General features: G+C 47.4%; 1 protein-coding gene across 5 annotated transcripts in view; it reads left to right on the top strand.

The window, feature by feature from the left end:
* Positions 1-15,464, top strand: part of SERTAD2 (SERTA domain containing 2) — a 114,244-nt gene extending 98,780 nt beyond the window's left edge. For 4 of the 5 annotated variants that reach the window (XM_054701646.1, XM_054701647.1, XM_054701648.1 and 1 more), the window contains exon 2: positions 10,125-15,464. In XM_054701646.1, coding sequence (XP_054557621.1) covers positions 10,129-11,073 — 945 coding nt within the window. In that variant the 5' untranslated portion in view covers positions 10,125-10,128 and the 3' untranslated portion in view covers positions 11,074-15,464. Of the gene's footprint in view, positions 1-8,820; positions 9,955-10,124 lie in introns of those variants that run through there. The other variant, XM_037527494.2, reaches the window with a different exon arrangement.
* Positions 15,465-24,518: the final 9,054 nt, after the last annotated feature.

Below are 24,518 nucleotides of genomic sequence, written 5' to 3'. Positions count from 1 at the left end.
TCCCAGATAACTGCCAGAACTAGCATCTGTTCAGTCTGGAGGTAATTTTTGGTTATTAAGAAAGCAATAGGATTATTGAAGATTTTTCTATACTTAGTAAAATTCTTATTGCTAACCTTGAGACTCATTGTGTACTTGGGAGTCCACTTTAGAACCACCATTGGAAGTTCTTAACTGTTGGCTTCTCCAAATCCAGGTTTTATGGTGTGGGTTTGAATGTTTGTTGCTGGATATTTGTTCTTCAGGGATCCTCCATGGATTTTAACCATGGCTTTTGAAACACCAGTGTTATATTTGAACTAATTTGAACTATAGCATAATATAATTTAGTTTGGTCATGGTGAGGCTCTCAGCTTGCTTCGCGATGTCCTGTGGAGACCAGTATTAGGGAACAACCTTGGAAATGTGTGTAGTTTGAGAGCTATGCAGGTAGAAATTGCAGCAGAGACTTCAAGGAGTGCCTCTTGCTCCGCTGCGCCCCCTTGTGGTTCAATGTGACGCGGTCTTTCCAAGCTTAAAAGGAGTTGGGACTGACACTGGGCATGCTTGTTTACATAGATCATTAATAGCATTCTTGTGCGCAAAATAACCTATCAAGTTAATATAATGGTTCTCATTGATAGTAAAGAGTTCATTGCGTTTATTTGGTTTTTTAAAAAAAATTTAAATATGTAGCGGCATATTGTATGGGTGGTGGTTTTGTTTTGTTTTGTAAACTTTTTATTATGGAAAATTCCAAACATCCACAAAAGTAAAGGGTACAACGCACCCCTTTATTCTTCAGCTTCGACAGTGACCTGTCAATATTTTGTCGATCTTGTTTCATCTCCATGACCAGTTTTATTCTGAAGTATTTTAAAGCACATTCCAGGTATCGTAACATATTGGGTACGTTTTCATGAAACTTAAGTTTAGAAACTGTATATTGTAGTCAGCCTTTTGCTTTAGGTGTGCAGTGCTTCTGGCCAGAATTCTTAGGTCAAACTAAAGAATCGTCAGCATTTTCATTGTCTTTGGAAGGTGACTTGTTTCTTGACTTCATGCAAACTAGGTTTAAAACCCTAAAATTCCCAGCTGGTGGAGGAACCAATAACACAGGATGTTAGAAACATTTTATACTACTGAACAGTTACATTCTAGAGAGCCTGTCTTCCCCCTCCCCCCAGATGTTTATTAACAAGACCATAGTCGGTTCCAAAGAAATATTTACTTGAAACATTTTCTCCCAGAATTAATCAACCATTAAAATAGTTTCTTTTCTTTTCCCAAGAGAGAATATATTTAACAGACCACCAGTGTCAGAAATTGTCTTCAGTTTAACAGAAGTATGTGAAAAGTGCTGAGAGAGAAAGTTGGGGTTCCTTTAAAGGTGGCCTTTAGAAGACACCCCCCCCCCCCAACAGTGCAAGTTGGTTTGTTGACGTTGTTGTTTCTACTTAGAGGTTGATTTTCCGGCCAAATTTCACTTCAGCTTCAGGCTCGGTCGTCTCCGTGGAAATGCAGTATCTGATCGTTCATAAACAGCGGGTGCGGGGCCTTGGGCCGCGGAGCCCGGGGCGCTGCGGGGGGGGGGGGGCGCGGGGAGCGCCGGCCGCCAGCCCCGGTGTCGGGTTACCCCTTCAGAATAGCGCCCGCGCGCAGTTAACTGGCCTCGTCCAGTGACCGGCTCCATAATTACATTGCTGATTTGCCAGGGAAGGCTTTGTCTTACTTACCAATTAGCATGGATGTTACTGGAGGGTCCTCATCCTCGATGAGCTTTGGTTTTCTAAAAAAGCTTCCCCAATTTGGGCAGCTTTAGGGGTTCTGTTACTAACCTCTGCCTTGCCTTCTGGGAGACCTTACCCTATCTGGAAATAAGCAGAGAGACTTTCTAACCCTGTTGGAATTTGCCCCCGTTTCTGCCATTCCCCTAGAGCAGAAGCTGGGGTTGGAGTCGGCACGCAGCCCTTGGACTTGCTGTGCCTGGACCTTCTCACCCTCCCGGCGGCCTCCCCTGAATTGCCACCCTGGAGTTTGGGGGGTGGCGACTGGGGCTACTCCTATTTGCTTTCTCCAGAGAGAGCATCACCGCCAGCATCACCACCTTTTCTTGGTGGCCTTTTTGCTCTCCTGGCATGTTTTGTTACTCGGAAGGGAGGGAGGGTTCTAGAAGCACAGACATGATCAGACTCTAGGTCTTGTGTGTTTTTTAAGGTGTAACATTTTTAACAGTGTAGAGTGTTAGCAAAGCGCATGAGCTCCCCACCCCCACTCCGAGGTAGGATTGGCTTTTCCTTCCTGCGGAGAGCTGCGGTGTGGCCGGGTGGGTAGCCCCTCGCGGCCTCCGCCCACGCTGCCGGTGGGGGGTGGCGTTTGGTGGGAGTCCAGGCTCTCCCTTCAGACCCCCTGGAGAGCAGGCTCCAAAATGCGCCCTAGGGCAAGTGGGGGGGGGGTAAGGAGACAGTGAGAATATCGTTTCAGAAGTTGTCCAAAATCATTTCTGGCTGACCTCTCTTGGTTTCAGAAGTCTGTCACACACACAATTAATGACACCAGAGGCACTCCTGCCATTGCCCCCAAAAGAAACTGAAAGAATGTGTGTGTTTCCACTTAAAGGGCTTTGGGGTTTAGTAGCCAGGATGTCAACATGGAGAAATAGTCTCTTTTAAGATTCGTTACACAGCTTCTCTTAACTTTTTTCTTCAAAAGGGGTAGCTCCATGAGGACAGATCATCGTTCAATATTGTTAGCATTGCTAGAAATGCCTTATTTTAGTGATTTTTAGTCATTGATGCTTCTGAATGCCTCCGCAGCCAGTGGTGGTCTCATTGGGCAGCATAACTGAAAAGATTAGAGATATGGCTTCTTAAAGCACCCTCTGAAATAGGCTTTTTTCTTGAGAGCTATTAACTAGTGTTTTTGAAACATTCTTATTAAGGCGTAGAACACATGCAGAAATGTGCCCAGATTCCAAATGTTACGGGCCAGTGACTTACCCCAAAGCAAATGCCAGTGTCCTCACTGCCCGGTGAAGATGACCAGTTCCCCAAAGCCATCTCACCCCCTCCAAGGAGTGTCCCCTCCCCTACTAGGGGCCCCGGGCCCCTAGTGCTTCCTTGTTAACCTTTTAAACAAACACTTAAGCCTGCTACACTCCAGAAAAGGGAAAACGCTGGTTTTCTAGTTGTTGTTCATTACTCCAAAAGAAATTGGAACAGGCTCTTGAAAATGTACCCAAGAAACTAACCAGTTGGGCTTTGAGGTGCTTTGAAGTAATGACTACCAGAATTCCCGCTCCACCCGGCCGTGCTGAGTGGGGAGTCCTTTCCACACCTGCCCTGGTGTCCTTTCCACGCCGCAAAGTCCACCAGGGCCAGGACCACTGCTGTCTTTTTGATCATGTGCTCACTCCCACCTTCTAGTCATTTCCTCCCTTTAGATTTTGGGACCAAGCTAGCAGTCTGAACGGCGTACCTGTTGTAGCCTTAATTCTCTGGATACTGAGTAGGATGAGGTGGAGGGTTTTCCTTCTGTCTGGAGTGATAAATCTTGCTTGGGATGAATCAGAGTAAAGCGTAATGCAGTCTTTTGCATGTTTTTTGGATCAGCATAGAGTCAGAAAGCCAGGAAGAGGGCTGTGGTGAGTCCGCAGGGAAAAGTAGTGGTTATGTTGTTATCGGTGGGGGTGACAGACGTGGTCATTAGCAAAAGTAAATTTAATATTCTAAATTTAAAAATCATGACATTGGTGGAGGACGTAGGTGCTTTGGTGGTGGGAGAGCTACGAGGTGAGCACACCTGAGAGAAATTCTGTACTGTCAAAGTATTAGCAAGGATGTATACTTGGTACTTCATCAAATAAAACAACTTAGCAAAACTAGATTGAAAAACAATTTTTTAAAAATCAAGACATTAATTTTGACAGGTAAAAATTACGTTAAAGGAGAGTGATTTTTAAATGGTTAACAAAGCTTTTTTAAATAGTTGAAAGGCACTGGGTTAAGAGGATTTCTTGTCCTTTTATAATGTTTGCATTTTTGACTTAATGCCTTAAAAAATATAAAAACTATGAAATGCTCCCCTTTTAACCCTTTGGTACTATCTCAGTTCTATTTTGGACTTTGAGCATAAAACCTCATTGCCCTTCACGCTAAGGTCACAGCAAGGAGAATCAGCCCCCATGGATAGAAGGACTGTGGGGTCTGATAATATCAGTCTGGGAAGCTGGGCTTCATCATTAAAATTGACCTGAAGACATCTGCATGGTCTTTTTTTTTTTTTTTAATCACTTACCTTTTTTTTTCCTTATTTGCTTAGACAAACAAGGAAGACCTGTGGACTCAATATTGAGTAAAGAGATTCTCAGTGTTAAAAAACTAAATGGCCAGATGGGGAAAATAGGAAACTGTGCTTCTTGAATTGAGGTTCCCAGACCAGCACCACCTGGAAACTTGTTGAAAATGAGGGTTCTTAGGCGCTTTGCCTCATTTTCTGCCTGAGAATCTTGGGGAAGGGGGGACTGGGCCCAGCATTCTGTGTCCACAAACCCTCCAGGTGAGGCTGATACTAGAGTGAAAGAAGCATTTACCAGAGAGCTCGCTGTGCACACCCTGCCACCCCTCTAACCCTGATGTCCTGGTGCATTTCCTCACCCTGGCCCCATCCGGTAAAAGGTCCAGTCTTCTCTCCCCTTTGCTGTACACTCTCTTCCAAGCACAGTTCACGCTAGGCCAAATATACACATATCTTTGTTTTGTAGTTCTTCTCTGACTGTCCCGCAGTGTCTTTTCTTGTTCTCACCATTTAACATGGGTTCATTGACTGTTGTGCCATGAGCTCGGCGAGTCAGGAACTGCCCAGTCCTAAGGATAGGGACATCAACAAAAGCCTGGGCCCTCATGGGCTTACTCCCGAGGGTTGGGAAACAGATTTTAGGAGACAATCCCACCTTAAATAGAAACTTCAAGTCCTGTCTTCAGGGTCTCCCCATCACCATCCATCATAATCTCTCAGAATCCGCAACCCCCAAGTAGTCAGGTAATATCATTTCCTGCTTCTCTGTATTTCTTCTAGCGAATCTCCTGGGGGCTTTGGTTATTTGTTACTGTTCCCAAAGCAGATTGTAGCTCTTGAGATCAGGACCTTTCCTAGGGGAAGCTAAGCAGTTGGAAGACACATTTGGTACATAGAGTTGTGTTCAGTATCAAACTTCCTGGGAAACTCCGGCAGAGAAGTTTTCTTTTATGTTGCTACCAGTGAGATTTGATCTTCATTTTTAATACTCAGTTTGCTGCAGTTAATAGTTGCTAAAATTTATGTCAAGAAAATCAGAATGTTAGGAGTTTGTTTCTCAAGGATTTTTGGAGATGGGAGATGTTTATCACACACCTTATGTAAAAGCCAATGAATATTCAATAGAAAAGTGGCTGTGGTTAGTTTTAGGGTCCTGGGTGGGCAGAAAAGGGAAGGCCACCCATCTCACTCCTCCACATTGGGAGACCCTAATCCAGCCTTGATGCAAATTGGGGAAAAGACATGGGCTTTGGTCTTGGGTGCTCACAAGCCCGAGGGAGGAAAAAGTGAGATATGCAAGCCTTGGGGTGGCCCAGGAACCAGACTTGACCCAGCCTCTTCTTTCAGTGAACCCTGGGCCCACCGTGCTTGCTTGGGTCAGTGGTCCACAGCCATGACAGGGCCTTTTTGGACAGAACAACAGACATCTACTTTCCCCTTCTTCCACCCCCCTGTTAGTTTGAGCTCCTGCTACGGCTTTGCTTTGAGCTGCAGTCTAGCAAGGCCTTTTAAAAGGTCACGTGCCTCTCCAATAGCTTGCTTGAAGAGCTATTGTTATTTTCATAGAGTGCCCGAGGAAAGAGGCTTCTTAGGAACTGGGCTGTCCCTGGCTTTGGCCAGCCTGAGCTCTTGGCCTGGAGAAATCATTCAACTCTTCTCGGGTTCTTAAGAGACTTGAGTTTGAATTGTGCCCCACTCTAGAAGGGCAAAGTCGTACAGCCGGAGAGTAGTGGGCATTCACGGCCTCAGAGTTGGGGCCTCTTCTGAATGTGGTCAGTGGTAAGACTCTTAACGATGTGCTGAGCAAACTATGGGAAAACTTTTAACTCTTTTTAAATTCATTTTTTAATTTTTAAAATTTCTAAGTGATAATATGGAGATTTAATTACGTTGTATTTTATTCCTTTCTGTGAAAAGCCGGAATTAGGGTTACAAATAGGACTGTGTGCATTTTGCAATCTTACCAGGTGTTTGATACCGGTCTTGCTTCATAAAACAAAATAGAGAAGTAAAAGCAGAGGCTGCTTTGAGACAAACTCTATCTGCACATTTGAAAACCATCCAAGACTCGCTTTGTCTGTTTCTGTTCTCTGGACTCAGCTTTGGCTTACAAGAGCCCTCCTTCCTCTTCCCCTGACAGCATTACTAACGTCTTATCAGACCTTTCCTAAATCGTTAGGATTATCACACAGCTGTGACCAACTAGAGCGTTCTAATTGGAATTGGGTGCTTCTCACATTGACTCTGAAAGTACCTCCAACAATCTCCTTCAGCTGTGGGAATGCTGCTAAATACTTCCAGTAATGCATGACCAGTTTGCTTTTTAAATATTTGAGTTCTATAGATTAAGTGATTCTTTCTAGAGAAATGGGAGTTATTGAGAAAGTCCTGTTGTTTATTCTGGCAACTAGTCTTTAAAAGATAGTTCTATATCAATGACTAAAAGAAAAGTCTACACTGTCTTGCCTGTCACTTCTCCAGAAAACCAATAACAATCCAAAATGGTTTTGAGCTACCTAGCTTGTTTTTATTTGGGTATTTGGGTTATATTTTAGAACTGTGCTTCTCAGACTTTTTGTAATAAGGGATCATCTCGTTTGTTTTTCTTAATGGACTAGTACTTCAGTAAAACATGATGCAAATAATTACTAGAAAAATGACATAAAAGTACAAAGAGGTAGAAAATAGAAGCCTCATTTTAAAAATTGCACACGAACAGTTACTCTATTAATTTTCTATAAACATTTTCTAAGTAATACAGTATCTCTGCTTACCTCCTCAGGACCTGGAACAGTTCACAGACAGCCCAACTACTGATCACACTTTGAGAAACACTGTATCAGAGTGTATGTATGTTTGTTTGTGTACACACGCACGCACTTTCAAAGTGTTGTGCTTGATCACTTTATAACATAGAATAGACTACATAGAAGCTTTGTATGAGAATTAAATGCACTCAGTAAGAAGCTCTTTGGCCAAAGTGGAATTTTGCTAGTATTTTTAAATGCTTAAATTGTAAGCAAATACTAATAGTTTAAGTGTTAATACGATTATCTGTTTCAAAAGATTATCTGCTTCAAAACAACGGTGAGGTGGTCACCGTAATGCTTTTTTTTTTTTTTAAGATTTTATTTATTTACGCATATAAGAACTGTGGTGTAGGCCAGAGGTGGGGAGGGGGGGTGAGAGGATTCACCAGAGACAGAGTGGGGAGTGTTCTGTCTGATTCCCACAGGCGGATCTACTGAAATACACTGCTGAGGGGAGGGGAGCAGCAGGCAAGACAGGAGAGGTCTGCTGCATCTTGTGGGTTAGCTTCCTGGCCTACATCTAACTCATGCCTGCAGTGGCTGGCCAAATCTTGATAGTGCTGAGACCTTAAACCCTGTGCCACCAGGGAGACCTCTCAGTTGTCATTTTTTTTTAGATTTATTTATTTATGCATACAAGAACTGGGGTACAGGCCAGAGGTACGGGGGGTGAGAGAATTCACCAGAGACAGAATGGGGAGCCTAACAGGCAGACTGACTGAAATACACTGCTGAGGGGAGCAGCAGGCAAGACAGGAGAGGTCTGCTGCACCATGTGGGTCAGCATCCCAGCAGGGGATCAAACTCGTGCTGCAGTTACTGTGGATAGCTTCATAGTGCAGACATTTCACCCCTTGCGCCACCAGGGAGGCCCATGTCACTGTAACACTTACAATGTTTAAGGTAGAAAGTGTTTTTGTTAAGTGAAAAACATGTGAAGTCTTTCCGTTAATTATGGGACTGGTCTTTGGCTCTAGTGATTGACAGCCGTGTCAGAAAATGTTTACACAATGTTTACAAAATGAGGGAGAATTTAATACAAGTAACTGCACGTTCTTTATGAGCATTAACAAACTGTCAAAGTGATTCTGACCATCAGTTGCAACTGCCTTGGTCTTTCTCTCCTGGAGACTGAGACACATGAAGGTGGTTACCCCAAGTGGGACTTGTATGCCAGACTGGCCATCAGCAAGTATGTCTGCCTCAAGAGGCAAGTGACCTCCTTAATAAAGCATTGGAAGGAAGTTCTGTAAAGTTTTATTATGGTTAGCCTATTCCTTTAGGATGAGACTCATAATTCAAAATGATAATGAAGTGTACAAGATATTGAGCCCCTTGAAAGCCAGGCTTTATTCATCCGTAGGACTCCCCAGTGCCTGGCAGACTACCAAGACTGCATAGATGTGGCGTGAGTTAACAAAGGATTGAATGAGGTGCCGTCAAAATCAGCTGAAGCAATTCAGTAAAAGGCATATCGCTTTTAAAAGAAAAATTGTGGGGGCCTCCCCAGTGGCGCAGCGGTTGAGCACTGGGTTGTGAAGCTGCCCACAGCCTCTGCAGCGCCGGTTCGATCCCCGGCTGCTCCCCGGCCACCAGAGGAGGGTCACACATGGCGCGCAGACCTCTCCTGCCGCCCGCTGCTCCCCTCAGCAGTGTACTTCATCATTCTGCCTGTTCTGCTCCCCGCTCTGGCTCTGGTGAATTCTCTCACTTTCCCTCGCCTCTGACTGTACCCAGTGCATGTATAAATAAATAAATAAATCTTTAAAAAAAAAGAAAAGAAAAATTGTGTCACTACCAAGCACTTGCTTGTACAGGAAGATACCAGAAAGAGTGAGTGACACTGAGGAGAGAATTAACAAGTGGCCGTGAGTCCGAGCCGTACAGGAGGTGAGGGAGCAAGCACCCGGCGTAGGTGAATTAGAACCTTGTCTCCTGGTCTATGCAACATTAGGACATTTTTCTTGATTAAATGATTAGAAAGTGAAGTCTGTGAGGCAAAGGTGAAGGACTTGGATTGTTGTGTTTGCATGGTAGCAGTTCTTAGAGGGAAGACCCCTCTCCAGAAGGCGTGGCCAGCAGAGGGTGTCTTTACTGGAGCCAGAGCAAGAGAGGAGACAGTTAAGCAGTTGATCATGGTGGGACAGGAGTTAAAATTCAACCCATTATCAGATGCTCAAGGTCTGAGATACAAGGTTGTTTTGAAATACAAACGTGTCTCCCAAATCACAGTAGGTATTTTGTTAAGAAGTGGCTCAAGTATCCAAACAGCAATGTGTAGAGTCAGAGCAAATTAGTCAGAGCAAATTACTTTAAAATTAATCCAGTTGCATTCAGATATAACTATGCAATGAAACTGAGGCATGGAAAAATCTGGGCTGGGAAAGCCACATTCTTCCACTGGATTCTAGATTGAAAAAGCGGCGGCAGCTCAATGACTATGGTCATTTAACGCAGGCCAAGTGCTTCGCCACATGTCACCAAACAAGCAGAAAGGTTTTTCTGCATAAAGAGGAAGGAAAAGGCGTTTTGAAAGCACAGACAGTTCTACCAACTCTACATGTTCCTCCTTCTCTAACTTGGTTCTTTTACTCTTTCAAGACGTGTTCCAGCTGTAATCTATGACACCTCTATCTGTTTAGGTCATAGCATTGTAAGTGTTTTCTTGGGCTTTAAAAATAAATCTGTTTGGGGGAGGGAAACTGAACCTGCATGATAATGTTAGGCATGCGAACCAAGCACACTAGCTGAGAAAGTCAAAATCACGGTTTCCATGGTAACGTTTAACTTGTCTGTGTCGTACACATTTCTCAAGAAATATATTCACCAGACTACCTACTCACAAAATCTGCTCCCCGGGCATACAAAGGTAGCCTTCCCAGTTCTCTCCTGTTCTAAAGGTCCCCCCCATTCATTCACCTGCTCTAACCCAGGGCAAGGGTCTGAAGTCCAAGGCCGGGCCTCTGAACCAGCATCTTTTTTATGGCAAACATGAATTTTCTTGTGATTGACTCCATTTCCTTCCTTTCTCCTTTGCAGATATATGTTGGGGAAAGGAGGAAAACGGAAGTTTGATGAGCATGAAGATGGGCTGGAAGGCAAAATTGTGTCTCCCTCTGACGGGCCATCCAAGGTGTCTTACACCTTACAGCGCCAGACTATCTTCAACATTTCCCTTATGAAACTCTACAACCACCGGCCCCTCACGGAACCCAGCTTGCAGAAGACCGTTTTAATCAACAACATGTTGAGGCGGATCCAGGAGGAGCTCAAACAGGAAGGCAGCCTGCGGCCCGTGTTCGCCCCCTCCTCGCAGCCGGCCGACGCGCTGAGCGACAGCTACCGCGAGGCGCCCCCGGCGCCCGGGCACCCCCACCCCGCGGGCGCCGCGCACCCCTGTGACCCCGGAAGCACTACGCCCCTGGAGGCCTGCCTCACCCCCGCCTCCCTGCTGGAGGCCGACGATGACACTTTTTGCACTTCCCAGGCCCTGCAGCCCGTGTGCCCCACCAAACTCTCGCCCCCAGCCCTCCCGCCGGAGAAGGACAGCTTCTCCTCCGCGCTGGACGAGATCGAGGAGCTCTGCCCCACATCTACCTCCGCCGAGGCCGCCGCGGCCGCCGAGCGCGCCAAAGGGGACGCCGCCCAGCCCGGCCTCCAGAAACACGAGGGGCTCCCGGAGGCCCGAGCCGACGACCCCAGGCTCATGGAGTCGCTTCCCGGGAATTTTGAGATCACGACGTCCACGGGGTTTCTGACAGACTTGACCTTGGACGACATCCTGTTCGCGGACATCGACACGTCCATGTATGATTTTGACCCCTGCACGTCCGCGTCAGGCACGGCCTCAAAAATGGCCCCCGTGTCGGCCGACGACCTCCTCAAGACTCTCGCCCCTTACAGCAGCCAGCCCGTCGCCCCCAGTCAGCCTTTCAAAATGGACCTCACGGAGCTGGACCACATCATGGAGGTGCTGGTGGGGTCTTAAGGCCTGGTGGCCGCCCACCCAGCCCCTGTGCTTGTCCCTGCGCCCTGACAGCTCTCCGCACTGTGCATGCACCCTTGCTTGCCTTTTTCAGAAAGAAAAGAACATTTTACAAAAGGATCACACTAGTTTTTGCTTTGAGCAGAGTTGGAGTGCCTTCATCCAAGTATGACCACTTTTAATACGCTTTTTTGAGTGGTTCCTCAGAGACCTACTACCTTGGAATAGGAAAGAAGACATTTGAAGACAATATTGCTATGTTGAATGACAAAAACAAACAGTTCAAGTGAAGCACAAGGAATAAGTTGGAAAAGCTGTAAATTGCATGTGCATATTTGTCTATTTTTTCTATAAGTTTTATTGCAAGAGGTAAAAAGAATATATATATATATATATATATTATTTAGATAATCTCAGTACCTTTTCTGGCATTTTTGCCCTGTATAGGTTGACTTGGCAATTCAGCCTTTTTAGAGGCATTAACTACTCCTCCTAAGTGTTGCATTTACATGGCTGTTTAGAAACTGCTGCCCAAATTTATTTTATATTTTTGTACAGATTCTGCAGTTTATGATATTGTTTTTCTAAAAACAAATGCTGTTTATACATATGAGATAGCTATTTTGATAGGATTTGCTCACATAGTTCCTGCAAACTTCAGATGTACAAGTTGCACTTGTACTTTTATAGAGTTGTAATGTTTTATATGTGTTTGGTGCAAAGAGAAAATTTGATCAAATCAATTTGCAATTGATGTTCCCCAAATGCAGACATGCGGTCTCTCTCTCTCTCTCTCTCTCTCTCTCTCTTTCTCTCTTTCTCTCTCTCTCTCTCTCTCTCTCTCTCTCTCTCTCTCTCTCTCTCTCTCTCTCACAGTGCTTTAAGAAAGGGCCAGGCAATATCACACCCAAATTTCACGAGCACCAACCCCTTGGCATGAACACCCACCAGCACTGTGACTTCCAAAGCCAGAGCCACGTCAACTCATCAAACTTGCGTTAAGCAGTTGGCAGGAGGTGGCCTTCGAGCTTGGGGTTTACGTGATGGTTGTCTTTAGCTCCCTCTCTTCAGGGGAAGGCTGCAGAGTACTCACTATATTTATGCCGGGTTTGTGCTTTTAATTGCTTTGTTTTTTTAACAAGACCCCAGGTCTTTCCTTTTTGGCCTGATTTTTGTGATGACCTGAAATTTTACACCCAAGCAATTTTATGAAAAGCGACTAACCTCTTCATGGAACTAAACCCTCTTGCAATGGTAGGACTTGTAAAGAAGAAAATCTCCCCCAGAAGGCGTCATCATGTTGCTCAGTTGTCTTTTCCTGCTTCCCTTCCCTGGAGCTTTTGTTCCCTCTGTTGCTAAGTGCTGCAAATGGCATCCTCAGATCACCACAGTGAGCTCGGCTCACCTCAGCCCAGCCTGGGATGCTATCTTGGAACACCCGTGGCTGGAGTTGGCCCCATGAAGTCACAGCTTCCAGTCTGGTTGCTTTCTTGAATCAACTGCTCTAACTACACTTTACAAGGCTGTTTTACCCAAATACACAGACGGGACTTTCTATGCATGTTTCTCCTCTTTCCACCCGTCCCCACCCCCAACCCCAGCCCCAGGACACTTGAGAAATAGCTTTTTATTCCTAGTGGTGTACATTTAATTTTAAAACGTTTGCGATGTATCATGCTTATTGCCGAAATTGTTTATGGCCTTTTCGTTTCAGTTCTTTCTTTCTCCCAATGGTACTTTAGCTGGTTACAACCTGTATTATTGAAATGCAGATGGCTTCTTTAGGAATAACTTTTATATTTATTTAAGAATTTTTAAATTATGGGATTTGTGTTGTTGTTGTTGTCTTTGTCGTTGGTCATTTGTCAATATTCAGTCACCAGTTCTGCTCACTTCTTGCCATGGATAAAATTGAGTCTTTCTGGCCAATCGAAAAGACAGCTTTATAAAATGGCACTTTAAACAAGCCATAGATAGTTTTATTTTTATAATGCACATGGCAAAGTAAATATATTTGTGATGAAGGAACTGCTCGTCTAAGCAAAAAAATTCATGTATGATATGATTAAATCTTCCTACATCCTAATTTGCTTTCTCCCCTCCCCCCCCCCCACTTGAATGTGTTTTGAAAGGCTGATTATCAACTCTGCAGAGCAGTGAGAAGCAGATCACATTGCACTTGTTCTCCTACAAGCAACCTCCACCCGGTGACCTCTTACTGCTAGGATACGTCATTTCCTTTGATAGGACCAGGGACCATAGAGTTGAGGTGAGGGTTGTTGTAGATGCTTCCGGTGTCGCTGTGCCTGTCCATTTTAAGAGCATCCTTTCCCTGTAGAGAGTAAGTCTGCCCAGACGCCATGCTTTTGATAACTGGAGGACCTGACGAGCTCAGCACATGCTGCACACGTCTACATGCGTGCACACACACAATAGTGTTGATTATTCCGAACAATAACAGGGTAAGGCGGTTGATTTGCCATTGTTAAAAACTGATTTACAGTAACTTAGAACAACTGTACTTTGGTTGGATTAGCTAATCATGTGTTTAAACAAATCCCATATGTTGGGCAACAGTTCAAATAAGCACAGCGAAGTGTTGCCCAAACGTGGGTCTCTGGCTCTCTCGTGTTTGGAAGGCTGGGCTTCAGAATCAAAACAAAACCCCCAGCAACAGCACGCAGATGCTTTTTTAAACTCTGGACACCCTTACCGTAAATTCTCCATAATCTAGATCTAAGGAGGAAAACACGAGAAATGAGTGGCCTGTTTCAAAAAGAACAAAACCATCAAGTGTTTGGTATCTTTGTGTCTTCATTTCCCAAAGCGATGTCCCGTCAGCGGAGGGTGTGCGCCTGCGTGAGGTCTCCGAGTCCCAGTCCGAGCGAGGCACGAGGGACGTGCGTGCAGATGCCACCTGGTAGCAGAGCCTTCCCCTTCGTGAAGGACATCGAGTGGCGTTCAGAGTCAGGCAGGCAGTGTGAGGTGCCTTCCTGAGAAAGCTCTGCTGGGTGGGACTTGGGAGAGGACAATTCTTGACAGTGGTGTGCAATGACGTGACAAGATGAGAGCAGAATAATAAGAGCTTTGAATTTGAAGTGATTTTTTTTCATAAGTTATTTATTCCTTTTTTTTTTTCTGTGTAAATATATTTATTTTACTGTGGAGCTCTAACAACATCTGGATCGTAACATGTGCAGAATGTATGGTAGGAATGTATTCTCTTGTAGGAATGTAAATCTGTATTAAAAGGGGCTGAGCCAGGCCCCTGGGTCTTCTCATCGTATGCACAGTCCACATTCATTTTTACTCTCTTCTCTAATATGGGTCTATTTGAAATATGCAAAAGGTATGGATGAGGAATGTTTCAATACCTCCAAATTTTTAAGAAAATCAAGCATCAAAGGGTTGATATTTTTAAATATTTTTTAGTAGCACTTTCTCTTTATGACAGAAGGGGCAACCACACTGACACCCTCATTCATACCAAAGGGTGAGAACTAGCCACATCCCCGCTGCACCCCAGTGTCTTTATCAATTGAGCTTTTTATCGCCATAGCCCCTTGGAGTGTCCCAGCTGCCCTGAGGTCAATCAAGGAAAATTTCTTAAATAAATAAGCTCCAAAGAGCCAAAGTATCAACTTACGGATCATTTTTAAAGCTTAAATTTATTAGCCACCTTTGTGGTAAACAATAAATTATGAATACCACAGGGCAGCCTTCTTAAATGACAGAAGTAAAAAAAAAAAATAAATGAGAGACTCTACTTTGTGCAGCGATTGTTATTCTCTCTAGGAATTGTCTTAATTTCAAAACCTTGCTGTTACAAATTGGACCTTTATACATTTGCTGAAAAGAGCATATTTAACCTGTTCTGGCTGTGACTGGTTAACTTCCTGTAACTGCCAAGGGCAGCGAGGTGTGTGCGTCTTGCTTGTGAACAATTGTTTTCAGCGCTTCTAAGAAAGTCTGAATGGGTTCTTGAAATTTAGCCAGGATCAAATGCTGTTGCAAACAAAGCCAATAAAAAATTTGGACATCCTTCAGGGATAACATGTTTGGAAGAGAAGTGCAATCCATATGAGCAAACAACCAAGATTTTGGAAAAGCTGTACATACTGAAATGTTTGGTGCATGGTTTTGAGGAGGGCTGTTGAAAAAGGAGGTGTAACCTTTCCCCCACAGACCTGAGAGCTGTGCCTTTTCTATGCAATATTACAGACGTTACATCGGAAACCAGATGGCTGTATTCACATGTAGGTTTGGGCTGTAATCTAAACAATTGGACAGATTAAATGTACATGGAAATGAGCAGTCTTACTTTTGTAGTTTTATATTATACAATAAACAGTTAAAAGATGAGAGAGGCGTCTTCGAAGTTTCCTTCTGACCAGAGTGCAACCTCGCTCACCACAGTCGGCTCGTGCAGAGGGACAGCCACATTCGTGTCTGCTGCACTCGGTGCTGATGACCTTCCTCACCTGCTTGGCCTCAGGAACACCTTTCTCCTCTGGCTCTTCCCTGCCTCTTGGGCCTTCTTGACCTAGTTCTCACCTCTCTCCCCCAAGTTTCTAGATATTTTTTCCCCCAGCTCTGCCAAACCTCCCTTGCTGGCTTTCCCGAGGTTACCTAATCCTCTCAGGACTCAGAACAAATCACCAGCTCCGGCTTCTTCCTGAGCCCTGGTTCTAGGTATCTACCACCCTTCCGCCATCTCACTCACCACATCTAAAGCGGCCTCCTTCTGTGAGGAGCTGGTCCTTCCCCTTTGGGCCTCCGACTCACCTCATCACCTCCCAGGTGTGATTCCACTGCCCACTGGGCCTGTTTTCCAGTCCAAGCCACTCTGCTCGCCAATGGCCATGCCTCCTGCCACCTCCTTCCCATCGCTCCCATGGCTTCCCAAGCACTGGCCTCTTCCACCTCACCTCTGGCTATTGCACCTGCTTCCTAACGACACTTCCTGCCTTGATCATGCCTCCAACATCCTTGATGCTGGAGTTGACATGACATTCCATAATGCCAGTGGGTCATGTGATTGTTGTACATCCTCCAACAGCCCCCCCCCCCGTCCCCCCCGACCAATTCATACAATCTGGACCCGTCCTCACAACCTCATCATTCAGAGGCTAATGGCAAGATCCCTAAGCAGCCTCCTAGCCCGTTGGACTGCCTTTGATGGAGTTATGAGATCCAGCCTCACCTGATCCAGACAGCTCTGGGCTGCCGTACCAGCCAAATACGAGAAACCTGAAAGTGAGGGTTCCATTCAGTCAGCATTGGGGAGGGGAGGGTTGGTGAGGTGTCATGGGTTAAAGTTAAACCATGTCCTCAAAGAGAAGGGGAAGTCCTAACACCCAGTACCTCAGAATGTGACCTTTATTTGGAGAAAGGACTTTATAGAAGTGGCCGCATTAAAATGAGGTTTATTAGGGTGGGCCCTAGTCCAACAAGGCTAGTGTCCTTATAAAAAGGGGAGATTCCGACCCAGACAAGTACACGGTGAGAGAACACTGTGTAAAGATGAGGGTGAAGATCAGGACGATTGTCTACCAGGCGCACCAGAGCTTGCCAGCAACGCTCCAGAGCTGGGGGGTGGGAGGGCAAGAGGTTTCTGTCTCACAGTGCTCAGAAGCCGTGCTGACACCTTCTCTGCCTGGCCTTTAGAACAATAAATTTCTGTTGTTTAAGCCACTTGGTTTGTGGAAGTTTTTATGGCAGTCCTAGCAAACTAACACAGGGGGAGAAGAACAACATGAGCTCTTTCCAGACATCCCAGCGGAGATACTCAGTAGGCAGCTAGAAATAAGTGTTGCTCGGTAGAGTGGCTTACATCTGGAATGTGAACATCCGCTATTAATTAGAGATGCAACTTTAGCAGATCACTCAATCTGTGCTTGTGAGAACAAGATCGTCATAGCTTCCTAAATCTCACTGAAAATGTTGACAGTGCAAAAATGCAAATTATGAATGTCATCAGTCCTCGCATTCCTACAACTGTGCCTAACACACAGTAGACCCTCAAAATATTTCTTGACTGAAGGAAAGCCTCTTCTTAGAGAATGAGAGAAGCAGGGACAGTCTCCCTGTCTGAATCCCAGGTGCGCTCCCATCCTGACTCTATGGGCTCCCCCATTCCTAGCACGCTTTGTGTCCTGTATTGTGCCCCCTGCTCCTGCTTACAGAAATTCTACCCACCACTCAAGGCCAAGCTCAATCCCTGTTCGTGAAGCTTCTGCACAGTGCAGGCAGAACAACCTTCTCCAGAGACCTCTGCACCTGCAAACAGCCTTTAAAAGTCCTGCATTGTCTTAGGTCTGCCGGTGCTCCTTGTGCCTCTGCTCCCCACTGCTGTTCTGAAGGGCAGGGACCCTTAATGTTCATCCTTGCCACAGGGTCAGCATCCTTCCCTGGGGCTAAATCCTGCCCACTGCCTGTTTTTGTAAGTAAAGCTTTCTTAGTATGTTTACTCATGCTTGCCTCTGACTGCTGTCCCGCTGCATTAGCACCAAGAACATAGGACTCTCCAGGTCTAACATGTTTGCTCTTTGGCCCTTAACAGATAGTTTGCTAAAGCCTGATCTTTGCAAACCGTGCAGTATGTGACTGTGGAGGTGGGACTGGGGTGGGGGGCAGGGGGGTGGAGAGCGTGTCACTGTTCCTGGGCTCAGGGGCACACATAGCCCGTGAAAGGTGAAAGCAAATGCAGCACAGGTGTGGGGATGGGGCTTCCAAGGGCACAGGCTGCCAGAAGTGGGGGTGCAAGGGCCCAGGAAGGCAGAGCAATCAGAAAGGAAGAGAGGTAAGTGCATAAGAGTGACCCACTGCAGCGTTTAAGACCTGGGAGGAGACTTTGCCCTGGATCTTCTGGTCAAAGGGCTTTTATTTGACAAATGGGAAAACAGACATGGAAAGGGAAGTGACTGCTGCCTAAGGCAAGATACAGTTCATAGCTCTGGGGTTCAGAGCTTGGAGAATAATAATCAAGCTTATCTCATGCGAAGGTGAGGATTAAAGGAAAACATGACAGAACATGACAGTTCTAGAACATGACAGAAATAATCCACACATGTTAACTCTAGCTGACATGACAGTGGCAGTGAAAATCCAGGTCTCCACTCGGCAGGGTGTTTCAGCTTGGGCCATAGAGCAAAGCTGGAGTGTCTTACGTTGAGAGCACATTCTGTGGGCACCCGCTGTTTCCTAACACCATGCTTGTGGCATCGTTGTCAGACTTTTATTTTCTGAGGACACTGTGCTCCAAGTTTGTGTGGCAGCCTGGCATCCCAGGGTCCTTATAGCCTTTACCGTTTTTGCTTTTGATGTCCTTGGGATTCTCTTCGAGAGGAATCTTTGGCCGAATCAATAGTCACAGTCCCAGGTTCACCAAGCGCTCACACACGCCAGACACCACTAACACTTGCGTGCGTGGTCTTACATACGCTCTGCCCCAACATCCCCAGGTTTATCTTACACTCCCACTTCACAGAGGAGGGAGTCAGGCTCAGAGAGGTTAGGTAACTTCTCGAAGGTCACAAGTGACAAGTGGCAGAGCCGGGATTGCGGCTGGGACTCTGACATCCACAACTCCAGCACACTCTCCTGGGGCCTGTCATTGCTCCCGGTGTCACTGGGGTCCACGGGCAGGCTAATGCCTGCGCTCTGAGCAAGGTGGGGGAGTTAGGGGACTGAAATCCAATCAGAGTGGGCCTTCCCACTCCCACTCCCCACCGCCCCATGGTAGCATTGCCCTGTGGCACAAAAGGAAAAGGATGTCTCAGTGGGGCTGGCTGTGGACCAGGAGTGGGGCAGCTCTGCAGGGCTCACGGTGCTCTTGTCTTAGCCATAAGTGACCTTGGGCCAGTCACTTTTCCTCTCAGGGCCACAGCCGTCTCCTACAAAGAAAGCAGGCAGGACTACATATGTAACAGTAATCTAGAAAGGGGAGGTTCCATGTTCCCTGCCCCACCTAAGAAAGGGTGGAGCTGTGTGGCAAGAAGCCAAAAAGGACTTGGAAAAGACTTGAAAGAGGCACGTGGAGCAGAGGCACGTGGAGCAGAGAGACGTGAAGAAGAAGACACGCTTGCTTCTCGGCCTTGGTCTTGCGCGAGGGACTTGGGGGACGTGGAAGGAGACACTTGGAAGAGACGCAGGTGAAAGACATGTGGGGAGACTGAAAACGGCAGCTGTTACCTTAGCTTGTACTGTGATTTTGCTCCTTTTGTCCCAGACTTGCCTGGCTCCTTTTGCCCCTGCCGATGTGTGGTTCCCTGGCAGAAGGCACTTTCTACTTGTGGCAAGCTTTCGGGTCTCAGTGGCTCCGCTTTGGGGATGGGTAACTTTTGGTGGTTCATTAGGAAACTATATCCTCTCCTCTCTCTGTTGCTCACTATCCTATTAAAGTTCTTTTCTATTGACAGTCTTACACACTGAGTATGTTTTGTCTTTATGCAGTGGAACCTATTTAGAGCATGTAAGAACCTATTTAGAGCATGAAGATTTGGGGGCCCCGGGGTGACCCTCAGTCTGCCCGTTAACACATACACGCCACATGCTTCAAGGGTTTGACAAAGGCTCTGGGGTGGGAGGAGAGCCAGTGGCAGCCTTCGAGGTGTCTGGGATGGTGCAGCCGTGTGCGTGACCCAGAAGGCACACACGCGGGCATTGTCCCTGTTGCTGGGAAGCCCCTTGCAGCAGGCTGGCTGCCCCAGCCCCACAGCCGGCCCAGCGGTCTCCTTCCCTACCCTCCCCCGACAGGGCAGCCAAGCTGGCAGCTGCTAGCAAGGCCTATTGTTCAGCAGTGACAAGAAATGGCTGCAGGAGCACAGACCCAGGGAAGGACTGGAGACAGAAGGGGGAGGGGCAGGAGAGCTGGAGAAATGTCTCCCGGCAGCCCCTTGGCAGGAGGCCTGGCCTGCAAGCCTGGAGAAGCTGCGGCTCACACACCTACCCAGACTTTTATTTCTCACTATCATCTCACAATGTGATTATAGGTACCACTGCATGTCATTGTTTTTGCGTATTAATGCACCAAAACAGGCTGTCTCTAGAAAATAATTTTTGGTCACTATCTCCCAGCTGAGTGCCTGAAACAGTGCCAGGTGCCGAGTGCTTTATTTATTTATTTATTTATTTTTAAAGATTTATTTTATTTAGTTATGCATACAAGAGCTTGGGGTGTAGGCCAGTGGTGTGGGGGTGAGAGGATTCACCGGAGAGAGAGTGGGGAACAGAACAGGCAGCCTGACTGAAATACATGCTGAGGGGAGCAGCGGGCGAGTCCAGAGAGGTCTGCTGTGCCATGTGGGTAGCTCCCTGGCTGGGATTGAACTCATGAACTCATGTGGCAGTGGCTGGCTATAGCTTGATAGCTTAACCCCTGCGCCACCAGGGAGGCCCCCAAGTGCTTTAGAAATGGTGTTTGGAGTAAATCCAATCCACCTGATCAAGGGGAACGTGGTGGTTTCCTAGGGCATGGAGAGGGTCTGGGGATGATGATGATCGTCTTCTACATGTGTGTAGAGTAGGAGGCAGTTCACATACATTCACTTTATTTGAATCTCAAGACCATTGTGGAGGGAAAGGCAGTGGGGGGAGGCTGTGTAAAGGGGAGAAACTGAGGCACACGGGGGCTGGAGGATGCTGGGTGGAGGTGTGGGGCAGGGACGCAGTCCCACGCTGTGGACTCCTCCTTTTTTTTCCCTTTGGACACTTCAGAGCTTAAAGAAACAGACCAGCAACATAGTTAGGAAAAAATTAGGATCAATAGCAAATTATAAGACTTGAAGTCTTACATTCCCTTGGGTTTTTGCAATACACAGTAGGCACTAAAGTCACTCAGAGATTTGATTCAACCCTTTCTCTCTGGACACTCTCCCTCCCCTGCCCCAAACAGGTACTTAGTCTCCTGGAGCTGGGGGGAGTAGTGGCCCAGGTGGGGGGCAGCCAATGCCTGTTCCAGGGTTGTTAGGCCTCATCATGACCCATGAAGCCATCAAAGTCAATCTAAAAGAAAGACACTTGCCGAGTCAACCCAGCTTGGAGACAAATCCCAAATCCAACTCCCCCCACCCCGACCAAATTGCTGCCCCTGGGCCTTGCCACTGTGGAACTTGTGCAGCCATCCTGCCCAACCACCAAGCTCCGCCCTCTACCAACCCCCCATCTCTGACCCTGGGTTAACTCCCTTCTCCCATTCGCTCTCAGGCAGTCTCTCACTGCCGCCATCTGTCCCCTCCACGACCACTTGAAAGCCAGCTTTGCTGCCACAGTGTGACCTTGGAAGCTGATGACACAGGCCTTCCTGCCCTACAGGCCCCTGCTCCTCCCACCTTTCCCTCCCCCCCTCCCCACCGCCTCCCTTCTGAGGTCTGAGCCTCCTAGTTCAGGGAGCTGGGCTTTGAGGCAGGCAGATGTGCCTGAGAGGCCCCAGGACTCAGGTTCATCGAGGTCTGCGGACCTCTGAGTCACCAGGCAAGGACCCCCAAATCCCCTCAGGACATTCACCCCACCCCCCTGCCCCCCTGAGTAACTTCATATCTGGGGCTGCCCAGTCTCCCAGCTATGGGGTAAGTTAGGGTAAGAGGGTCTCTGTTTCCAGGTTGACCTGAGTAGCTCTGACAGCAGGTCAGTCAGGTGGCCTGCAGACATGGAGGGAGAGTATAGGGCGGGACATACTGGGCCGGCTGAGTTGGGTGGGTACCAGGACCTGGGAGAGGTGATCTCTGAGGAGAAGAGTCTTAGGAGGGGGCAGGAGCCAGGGGTACTGGCAGGGGGTCGGCAGTGGAAGGCCTTGAGTCACACAAGTTGTCCACACACAGACTGTGTAGTGTGTGCAGGGGCTGCTTGGGACACCTAGTGAGAACTGATGGGTTGGAGATGAGGGTGTGTGCCCTCAGGGAGATGCGGAAGGGGAGACAACAGCCTGGAAAGCACTTTTCTGCTGGGCACTGAGGTGGGTCCACTCTGACCACCTTATCCATCCAGAAAGGATAACTGAGGCCCAGAGAAGGCAGGCAAGTTGTCCAAGGCTACATTGCTGGCAACTGGGGTCTTTGTGGGCCTATGAGCTCTGTTCTACAGGCCCTGGACCATCTGCACTGATGTCCTGGGAGCCCAGGCACAGTGTGGTGCACCCTGGAGGTGCTGCCATGCAGAAAAGCGTCGTGTGATGCCTGCCTATCTTGGGGCCGACTCATGGGAACCAGGGGCCAGGAATAGGTTCTGGCCCCCACATCCTAGCAGTCTGCATCCCCAGCCTATTAGAACCCTCCACTTGGCTCCAGGGAAGAATAGGATAGACAAGAGAGGTTCTTTGGAGACCAGAAGGACTCCTGCTCACTGAGATCGACCCTTTGTGGTCATAACAAACGAGAGGATAGAACCCTTTCCGGCGGGGAATGACCTGTGAGCATATCTCAGGGCTGGGAGTAGCAGACTGTGGCTGGGCCAGCAGCAGGTTGGGCGCCCTGGTGGTTTATTTGTTCTTTCAGTCAGTTAGCCTTTATTGGCTCCTCCCCCGGGCCCCCATCGTGGCAGATGGCACCACCACTCCCCTAACTGACCAAAACCCCTTGGCATCATTCTTGGCTCTCCTCTTCCTCCCATGCTCACTGCATCAGCAGACCCTGTTTGCTCTGCCTTCCAGATATATGCAGAGTCCACCGGCGTCTCTCTACTCCCACTGGCACTACCACCCTCTTCAGGATTATCTCACGGCCCTCCAGCTTGTCCCCCTGCTCCCATCCTTGTCTAGATAAGCAGCCAGACTGCTTTAAATATATACTATATATATACACTTTAAATATATACTATATATTTAAATACACATATACACTATATGTATATACTTTAAATATATACTGCGGCTTTAAATATATATTTAAAAATATATACTAGTTCCATGCTCCCCTAAATGTGCACATGAATTGCCTGGGGAACATGTGATTCGAATTCTGCAGATTTGAATTCAGCAGGCCCAGAGGGGCCTGAGCGCCTTCATTCCTAACCAGCTTAGGACAAGCCGTCCTAGCCGTAGCACATCGAGAAACAGGGTTCGGTTGTCACACCCTCCCTCTGAGCGCTTGCCCAGCTGTCTTGCAATGTAACCCAGTGCTTGTCATAGCCTTTGTGTCCCTGCTGCTTCTCCTACCACGTCCCCACTTCCCACTGACTTGCTTCAGCCTCACCAGCTTTCTTGTTTCCCCATCACGAATTGCTTCTAAACAAGGCCTCCAGTGCCTGGCCTAGCGGCTGGCAAGGGAGCTGCTTGCTAAAGGAGGTTGGGTGTACCCTGCCAGGGCTGGGACTCTGGGCCTGAGCAAAGCCCCCTAGCACATGCCCTCAAGCCATCTCCAGACTTGCTCCCCAGCAGAAGGAAGGGGACCTGGGCCTGGAGTCACTGCCAGTATTCCCGGACCTCTTCTCGGGCCTGCCCTGGGCACATCTCATTTGATCCCTGTCACGGTCCAGCAAAGCAGAGTCTTTACTGATGGAAGCTTAGAGTAGAACGTTTAGGATGGGAGTTTTTCACAAGATCAAAAACCAGAGGTTAGGGTAGGGATAATTAACAAGTAGTTAAAACCACTGTGGAAGTTTCCAGGAATCCGAGGTGGGGGCACAGAGGATTATCAGTTACAAAAGACCAACCCAACTCTAAGGTGATAAATTCCCAAAGGAATAAATCCCATCAAAGAGCCCTGTATATAAGGACCCCACCCTCGCCCCCTCCTGCGCCCCCTCCCCCCTTTGCCAGTAGAGCCTGTCCTTCAAGAATGCCCGCCTTTGTCTCTTTCTCTTTTTTACTGTCTGTGGCTCAACCTCTGGAGAGTCTGTTCAATTCAATCTCGGAGGACCCCAATTCATTCTCGGAGGAACCCCACATAATGAACCCCAACCACCACCTACTTCTGGTTTGAAGGTGACCTTTGCTTCTCTTTAAGACCTTACTTTCTGAAAATCAAAATCAACAAAAAACTATGAACCAGAGACACTTTTAGGGGGGCGGGGGCGGGAGGGGAGGGATTGGGGTCAGAATGGGGGGGCTTCAATTGTATGGGGAATATAAAAATAAAATTTATTATTTAAAAAAAAAGATCTTACTTTCCCTGAATTCCTCCCCCTCCCCCAGGGCCACAGCTGGAACAACCTGGTGGGCGGCTGGGAAGGAAACAGCTATCCCTGTGTCCCGCCCGCACCCCTCCCCTGCCTCCAGTCTTTTGTGCTCCGGGGCTGGGAGAACATACCCTGGCCCCTGGGCATTTGAACATACACTAGTGAGTGCTGGGAGGGTTGAGGAGAGGGAGGACAGGATCAGGCTGACTCCAGCCTAAAGGGAGGAATTCAAGCTGAGAGGTCTTGTGCTCAGTCTTGTTTGTGCTCTTAGCAAAACTGCTTGAAGGGCTTTGCTGGAGAGGGGTGATCACCTGCTGGCAGGGGGTGCTGAGGAA

The sequence above is a fragment of the Talpa occidentalis genome, unplaced genomic scaffold (genome assembly GCF_014898055.3).
Source record: "Talpa occidentalis isolate TD23 unplaced genomic scaffold, MPIMG_talOcc4v2.1 talOcc4.5, whole genome shotgun sequence".
NCBI classification, from domain to species: domain Eukaryota; kingdom Metazoa; phylum Chordata; class Mammalia; order Eulipotyphla; family Talpidae; genus Talpa; species Talpa occidentalis.
This window is presented reverse-complemented; position numbering and strand designations above follow the sequence as displayed.